Source organism: Malassezia pachydermatis (assembly GCF_001278385.1).
Source record: "Malassezia pachydermatis strain CBS 1879 chromosome Unknown scaffold13, whole genome shotgun sequence".
Classification (NCBI taxonomy): domain Eukaryota; kingdom Fungi; phylum Basidiomycota; class Malasseziomycetes; order Malasseziales; family Malasseziaceae; genus Malassezia; species Malassezia pachydermatis.
This window is the reverse complement of record NW_017253150.1, coordinates 48,060-56,621: the sequence shown is the minus strand read 5'-3', so window position 1 is coordinate 56,621 and position 8,562 is coordinate 48,060. Positions and strand designations below refer to the sequence as shown.

The 8,562-nt window shown below is 53.3% G+C and overlaps 3 protein-coding genes across 3 annotated transcripts; 2 read left to right on the top strand and 1 right to left on the bottom strand.

The window, feature by feature from the left end:
* Positions 1-143: 143 nt before the first annotated feature.
* Positions 144-393, bottom strand: Malapachy_2774 (hypothetical protein; the record flags this gene model as incomplete). The annotated part of the gene is made up of 2 exons (XM_018137260.1): positions 144-301; positions 351-393. 2 exons carry the CDS (start codon positions 391-393, stop codon positions 144-146), a joined length of 201 nt encoding a protein of 66 aa, XP_017990092.1.
* Positions 394-715: 322 nt separating this feature from the next.
* Positions 716-7,366, top strand: Malapachy_2765 (dna polymerase catalytic subunit a; the record flags this gene model as incomplete). The annotated part of the gene is made up of 1 exon (XM_018137253.1): positions 716-7,366. The coding sequence occupies one exon, from the start codon at positions 716-718 to the stop codon at positions 7,364-7,366; it is 6,651 nt and encodes a 2,216-aa protein (XP_017990086.1).
* A 103-nt stretch (positions 7,367-7,469) lies between these two features.
* Positions 7,470-8,519, top strand: Malapachy_2767 (p-loop containing nucleoside triphosphate hydrolase protein; the record flags this gene model as incomplete). Its single annotated transcript, XM_018137255.1, has 1 exon — positions 7,470-8,519. The coding sequence occupies one exon, from the start codon at positions 7,470-7,472 to the stop codon at positions 8,517-8,519; it is 1,050 nt and encodes a 349-aa protein (XP_017990097.1).
* Between the last annotated feature and the right edge of the window lie 43 nt (positions 8,520-8,562).

Sequence of the window (8,562 nt, the reverse complement as noted above, 5' to 3'; positions counted from 1 at the left end):
CGGTGGCCAAGGCGGCATGGGTGGTGGCTACGGCGGCCAAGGTATGGGCGCCGGTTACGGTGGCGGACGCTACTAAGCATGCCCTGGCGCAAGAAACGTCTCTAGGCCACACACGAGAAGAATAATGTTTTAATGATGGCGACCTAGTTTATTTCCATATGTACACAATCTTGTTCATAATCGAAATGCATTTTTGATTCTTTAACAATATCATCTTCGACACGTAGCATGGCATCAATATCAACATCACCAAGCTCTTCACGGCCTTGCTGTTCATAGTCACGTAGAGCCCTTTCGTATTCTTCTCTTATTATACAGCCAATTTCCTAGAAGTAAGTATGGGTACATACGTACTTCTTCACTGAGAACGCCTTCGCGCGCTTCCTCTTGCATGACATGGGACAGCCATGCAGATTGGCGCATGTGAGCCAGTGTCGTGGACCGTTTATCGGCACGCTCTTTTTGGATAGTTAACAAGCACTTTTCCCTTAATCGCTTTCGAGCGAGATCTGCATCGTGTGTTGTCGTTCGTGCTACTTTGGGAGAGACTCGCATGGGCGTAGGCCCCATGCTAGACGGAAGCAAAGAAGTCGAAGCGACGCGAGTCCATAGTATATACACGCCTCCATTATAATGTAAGCCCTACGCGACGCGACGCGCACCCACCTGCTAGACGTTCCAGTCTCTCTCTACCGCCCATAGGCAGGCATACGATATGCCAGCCCCACGTACTCTAGGCCTCGTACCTTCGCGTTCGGCAAGCGGACGTGGCCGTGGTACATTTCGACGACGTGGCACTGGCGCCTCACAACGTGGCGGTGCACGCGGAGCTGGTGGCCCTTCAAGTGCTGAGGCAGCGGCTTCGTTGCTGGAAGAACGCTTTGCCGCTGTACGCGAACATGACGCGATTGATGAGCGCATGGGGTTCCAGCGTATCGAACAAGGCGAAACTCGACAAGCTTGGATGGTCAATATGCATCCAACGCTGTTGCCAGATGAGACCCACCCAACGGGCCGATCAGGCGTAGACTACTACTTTGTGCAGGATGATGCATCTATGTTCAAGGTAACCGTCGTATACCAGCCATACTTCTTGCTGGGCTGCTATCCTGGTACAGAGTCTATCGTTGAAGAATGGCTTCGACGCCGTTTTGAAGGTACTTTGCACTCTATCGAGCGCAAGCATGTGGAAGACCTTAAGCTCCCGAATCACTTGGTGGGGCATCAACGTTTAGCCCTGCAGCTGCGATTCATGAACGTACATGATCTCCTTACCGTTCGAAAAGAGCTACTTCCGCTGGCACAAGATGCACAAAAGAAAGTGTCGGCGATGGAAGCCTATGCCCATGTATTGCAAGATACCAGCTCTGTAGGAGAGGCGGACTTCGCTATTGGTCTGGAAACAGACGATGCTAAAGTGACGATGAAGGCACGAAGCGGTGGAAAGAATGCAGAACAATGTATTGTGGCGCTCTGGGAATATGATGTGCCTTATTACCTTCGAGTGGCTATCGATAACGACATCCGTGTTGGTCTGTGGTACGATGTGAGTTTCCATGAAGGGCAGGTGACACTACGTGTAGTGCCAGAGCGTGTGAAGCGTGCTGATCCTGTGGTTATGGCCTTTGATATTGAGACGACAAAGCAGCCGCTCAAGTTCCCAGATGCGGAGTCGGATGTGATCATGATGATTTCGTATATGATTGATGGACAAGGTTTCCTCATCACGAACCGCGAAGTGATTAGCGAGGATATCGAAGACTTTGAGTACACGCCGAAAGATGAGTACGAAGGTCCCTTTATCATTTTTAATGAGCCGAACGAGGTAGCATTACTCCGCCGCTTCTTTGGCCATATCCAAGAAGCTCGACCAACGGTAATTGCAACATACAACGGTGACTCGTTCGACTTTATGTTTGTGGATGTACGTGCCAAGATCCACGGCATTGATATGTACCAAGAGATTGGCTTTGCCAAGGACTCGGACGATGAGTACAAGAGCCGCCACTGTTCGCATTTGGACTGTTTCCGCTGGGTCAAGCGTGATTCCTACCTCCCACAAGGCAGTCAAGGTCTCAAAGCTGTTACGGTAGCGAAGCTGGGGTATGATCCCATGGAATTGGATCCAGAACTGATGACGCCCTATGCATCAGAGCAGCCTCAAACGCTAGCACAGTATTCGGTATCTGATGCTGTTGCTACCTACTATCTTTACATGAAATATGTGCATCCCTTCATTTTCTCTCTATGCAATATCATTCCGTTGAACCCAGACGAAGTCTTGCGAAAGGGTAGTGGGACGCTATGTGAGACCCTACTGATGGTGCAGGCCTACAAGAGCAATATCCTGATGCCCAACCGACATGTGGATCCGATTGATAACACCTTTGAAGGGCATATTTTGGAATCAGAGACGTATGTCGGTGGACATGTGGAAGCCCTGGAAGCAGGCGTATTCCGCAGTGATATTCCGACCGATTTCCGAATCGAGCCAGCGGCGATGCAGCAACTCATTGATGATCTGGACGGATCGCTCAAGTTCAGTATCGTGGAAGAAGGCCATTTGTCCCTCGACGATATTGAGAACTTTGACGAGGTGAAAGGCCAGATTAGTAGCATGTTGGAGGCTCTGCGAGACAACCCCATCCGCCAGGACAAGCCACTGATCTACCACTTGGATGTGGCGGCGATGTACCCCAATATCATGTTATCCAATCGTCTGCAACCTGATTCCGTGGTATCTGAAGCCATGTGTGCTTCGTGTGACTACAACCGACCTGGCATGACATGCGACAAACGCATGAAATGGGCATGGCGTGGTGAATATTTCCCTGCCAAGCGCGACGAAGTGAATATGATCCGCCATGCACTTGATATGGAGACGTTCCCGGGCCGCGATGCGAATAGCAAGCCACGCTCGTACCAGGACCTGAGTGCCACGGAGCAGTCAGCGTTGCTGCAGAAGCGCTTGGCTGACTACAGTCGCAAAGTGTACAAGCGTGCACATGATACCAAGACCGTGGTCCGTGAAGCGATTATTTGCCAGCGCGAGAACCCATTCTACATCAATACCGTGCGTGACTTCCGTGATCGTCGATACGAGTACAAAGGCCTGCATAAAAAGTGGAAGAAGAATCTTGACAAGGCCTTGGAGAGCGGCGCGTTGAACGACACGCTGGAAGCGAAGAAGATGATCGTGCTGTACGACTCTTTGCAATTGGCGCACAAGTGTATTTTAAACTCGTTCTACGGGTATGTCATGCGTAAAGGTGCGCGATGGTACTCGATGGAGATGGCAGGTATTACCTGTCTGACGGGTGCCACGATCATTCAGATGGCCAAAGACTTGGTCGACCGGATTGGACGGCCGTTGGAACTGGATACAGATGGTATTTGGTGTATGCTTCCTGGCACATTCCCCGAGAACTTTACGTTCCAATGTCGGAACGGCAAGTCGTTCGGCGTATCCTATCCATGTACAATGCTGAATTACTTGGTGCATCAGCGGTTCACGAATCATCAGTATCATGACCTAGTGGATGCGAAGACAGGCGAGTACAACGTGCACAGTGAGAACAGTATCTTTTTCGAACTGGATGGCCCATATCGCGCGATGATCCTCCCGTCCAGTAAAGAAGAGGACAAGCTGCTGAAAAAACGGTATGCTGTCTTTAATGAGGATGGATCGCTCGCTGAGCTGAAAGGATTCGAAGTGAAGAGACGTGGTGAGCTTCAGTTGATCAAAGATTTCCAAAAGCAGATTTTCAGCAAATTCTTGCTGGGTGACTCGCTCGTGAGTTGCTACGCTGCTGTAGCCAAGATTGCGGATCAGTGGCTGGATGTGCTGTACAGCAAAGGCTCGACGCTCCATGATGAGGAATTGATTGATCTGATTGCCGAGAACAAGAGCATGTCGAAACTGCTGAGTGAATATGGTTCCCAAAAGTCGACAGCCATTACGACAGCACGTCGTCTAGCTGAGATGCTGGGACAGCAGGTCGTCAAGGACCGTGGCTTGGCGTGCAAGTTTATTGTCTCTGCTAAGCCGTATGGTGCGCCTGTGACCGAGCGTGCTGTGCCTGTGGCCATTTTTAATGCAGAGCCAGATGTAAAGGCTCATTTCCTCCGCCGCTTTTTGAAAGACAACACGCTTACGAACTTTGATATCCGCAACATTCTTGACTGGCAGTACTACATTGAGCGATTTGCCGGTGTCATTCAAAAGCTCATCACCATTCCAGCCGCGATGCAACGTGTGCCCAACCCAGTGCCACGTGTGCGTCATCCTGACTGGCTACTCAAGCGCGTGGCCGCGCGTGAAGACAAGGTGACACAGGCCAAACTCGATACATTGTTCCATGGCGAAGCTGTACGGGCCCGCACCAAGGCGCCCGCCGCCGTGCTAGCGCAGCCAAGCGTGGCTCGTGAGCCAACGCCGCCGCCAGCGCCAGAGCTGTCGATACCTGATATCGAGCAGGACTATCCTGGATGGGTTGCAGCCATGCGAAGCCGGTGGCGGCAGCGTCGTGCAGAACGGCGTCGTGACGGCACAGAGCGACGTCCAGCTACTCTTGGCGGGATGCTGGCAGAGCGTAGCACCGCGATGGCATCGGCTGCGTGGGATATTGTACAGCTTGCGCCGACCGCGCGACCGGGTGAGTTCCGGATGTGGGTCTTGGTGGATCGCCAATTGCATGCTCTCCGATTGCATGTACCACGCCAGCTGTACGTGAACTTTGTGCACATGCCGGCGCCTGGTACGCTCCTCGATACCTATCGTGCAGAAGTGGTGCATCGTCTGCTGCCCCGAGGTGCCCCTGTGCGACACTTGATGCTGCTGACGATCCCGGAAGAAGAGTTCCAGGCGAATGAGTACCACTTTGCAGGACTATTGAACCACCCTAACGTTGATGGCGTGTACGAGCGACATGTACCGCTGGACGTGCGTGCGATCCTACAGCTAGGTACGACCTGCACGCTGCGCCGTGGCGCCAAGCTGCATCAGGCCCTGGAAAAGGGCTTGCCTCTCTCGGATCTATCTCATGCCTCAGGCGCGGCATCGTCCTACCTATTTGGTGGTCGCGCTATGCGTACCTTGTACTTATACCATGCCTCGGATGGCAAACGCCATGTACTTGTCCTTGTCAACAGTGATGGCACTACGCGAGTCCACCTGGTCGACTCGGCAGGCTTGCAGCAATGGCCGTCGCTGGAAGCACTGTATACGGAGCGGCATATGGCGATGGCCAAAGCAGGGCGCATCGGAGATGGCCAAGGTGCATTTGACTACCCCTCGTCGCTGCATACCGAAGTTTCAGTACATACCAACCTCACAAAAGCATTCCGTGCGCTGATCAAGGATGTACGTGAAGCCAAAGCAGCACGGCAAGGTGCGGCGTTCCTGACTGTGTGCACTTCGCGTTCGCTCTCATACTATGATACGCACATGAACTTGTCGATGGAGCTGCCTGTGCTTATGGTGCCAGCAGCCCGCGCGGAGGATGCGTTGCCGGCGTTGGGCTGGCAGCCCTACGCAGCCCGCCGTATGGTCAGCTGCTACTTGCGTACGTCTGCGTGGCTGGCCCGCTGGATTGAGCTGGCGACGCATTTGGATGTGCCGGTATGCAATATGGAACGGGATTTTGCACTGTTTGGCAGTGATCTGGACTTTGCACGTCGCTTGCAACTAAATGATATGGTGCTATGGTGGTCCTCTGGTCCCCGTCCCGATTTGGGCGGTCGTGAAGACGATGCCCATGCCGGTGTGATCGACGAACTGGATGCGTTGGAAGTGATCAACCCAGGTGCATATGCCAACGTGTGCCTCGAAATCCAAGTGGCCGACCTTGCGTTGAACTGTGTGCTGCAGAGTGCCAGTGTCCATGCGATGGAAGGTATCGGTGCTGCATCGATGGCGTTTGATGCTGCCTCGCATTCTCTAGATGACTATGCGCGTGGCCATGTGCCTGTGTCAACGGACCTGGGCGACGCCGTGCTCACATCACAGACCTTTGCGACGGTCCGCAGCATGGTGAAAACATGGCACGTTGACAAGACACGAGGAGCTTCCACCTGCGCCTCGCTCCTTGCCGACAATTTCTGGCGTTGGGCGTGCAGTACAAGATCTGCGCTGTTTGAGCCAGCGCTGCAGCGGTTCTTGCAGCGTTTGATGCGCAAGATGATGTTGCAGCTCCTTGCCGAATTCCGACGATTGGGTGTGCAGATTGTGTATGCGAGCTATACACGACTCATCTTGCTGACGAATCGCCCAACCGCAGGCAGTGCAGCGGCGTTCGGGCGGTACTTGCTAAGTGCAGCCACATCGCCGGACGTATTCCGCCACTTGTCTTTCCACCTCGTGCATGTATGGGAGTACTTGCTGTTCTTGGATATGGCGAATATGGGTGGTGTTATTGCGCACGATCCAGACGCTACGGAACTTCCGGACGATGTGGACGTGGAAATGGCTTGGAATATACAAGCGTTCCTACCGCCTGCGCTGCAAGAGCGATTTGCCAAGGCCATTGGTCTGTTCATTTATGAGCTGTACCGAGCCAAAAAGAAGTACGTCGAGGGGACGGGCGATCGCCCTGTGATGCGAATACTGCCACAAAACACGCCGTCAAAGCCCACGGCTACCGACGACGTGGAGAAGGAAGAGGCAGGACAGGCTCAGCAGGTCATGGACATCATTGCGCATGTCATGACCCCACGCCTTCTTCGTATGGTCGGCGACATTCAAACCGAGTGGAAGAGCGGTATCGATGCGGATCGCTGGACGTTCCCTCAGTTACCAGGCTCGCATCTCGACCTCAACAACCCCGCGTTGGAATTTATCAAAGCCACGACGCGTGTTTTGGCCTTGCACAAAGAAGCGGCTTTAGAAGCGCAGGTATGCAAGCGCAATCTTCTCGACCTGATCGGTGTACGAGAATTTGCCCCTGTGGCCGAATGGCGAAACCCGTGCTTGTCGTTCCGACTTCCGTGGGTCATTTGCCAGTTCTGCAATGAAGACCGCACCCTGGACTTGTGCCGTGATACTGACTTGTTGGCTCATCCGCATGATCATGATTGGCGCTGCACACGCTGCGATACCCTATATGACCGCACTGAGATTGAGCTTCGTTTAGTAGCCCAAGTGCAGCAGCACGTGGCCCAGCATGCCGTGCAAGATCTGCATTGCGAGAGATGTGGACGCATTCATACTGGCAACTTGGCACCGTACTGCAGTTGCTCTGGCGCATGGGTGCACAAATCACCTGCCGCCACGACCATGCGAAGGCTTACGCATGCCCTCGCGATTGCCGAGTTTCATGCCTTTCCCTTGCTCGCCGCTACCGTGCGTATGTGGCTCGAGGCGATTTAATATAGTAAATAATTTTTTTGATTGAGATAGCGCGTAATCTCATCACGCCATCTTTCATGTGGAGGGAAAGTCACACGCGTACGAAGTTTGCCACCTTCCTACGATGGTCGATGTAATGCAGCCACATACCGAGGGCCTGGCACGGCCTCGGCCTGATCACCTGCCTGAGGATGCACCAGAGCACTGTCCAGGGGTCGACTCTGACCTCGCAGGTCTGGCCAGTGCGTGTGATGGGTGTGCTAACCAGGAATACTGTGCTACAGCGCCCAAGGGCCCTGATCCTGATCTTCCACTGATTCGAGAGCGCATGAAGTGCATCGGCTCCAAAATTCTTGTTCTCAGTGGCAAGGGAGGTGTAGGGAAAAGCACGTTCACGTCACAACTGGCATGGGCTTGTGCAAGCAACCCGCACACACAAACGGCTGTCTTGGATATTGACGTGTGTGGACCGTCAATTCCTACGATTTTGGGCCTACGCAACCAGTACATCCACTCATCTTCTGCAGGGTGGTCACCAGTGTATGTCTCTGACAATCTGGCGTGTATGTCAGTGGAGTTCCTCCTGCCATCCTCGGACGCAGCGATTATTTGGCGTGGCCCGAAGAAGAACGGCCTGATCAAGCAGTTCCTCAAAGATGTCGATTGGACTGGCGGTCTTGAGCCGCCCTCAGATGGCGCGCCTGTGATTGACTACCTTCTTGTTGACACGCCGCCGGGTACGACAGATGAGCATCTGTCCATCGTTGGCTTCCTACGTGAGTCAGGTATTGATGGCGCTGTGATTATTACTACGCCGCAAGAGGTATCGCTACAAGATGTAAGGAAAGAAATTTCATTCTGCCGAAAAATGAACGTGCCTATACTGGGCGTCGTGGAAAATATGGCCGGGTTCGTCTGTCCTGCATGCCATGGCCGCTCCGATATCTTTTATCCGTCAACAGGTGGCGCGAAGGCGCTTTGCGAAGAGCTGAACTTGGCCTTCCTTGGTAGTGTGCCTCTGGATCCCCGCATCGCCAAATGCTGCGATCAGGGTGAAAGCTTTGTGGAAGAGTACCCAGAGAGCCCTGCGAGTGAGGCTTACTTAGCCATTATTGAGCAGATCCAACAGCAGGTGGCGAAAGCGAAGAGCCAATCCACCACGACGGCCACGTAATGTACGATCGCATGCATATGTACGAATAGACAAAATTGCAAGT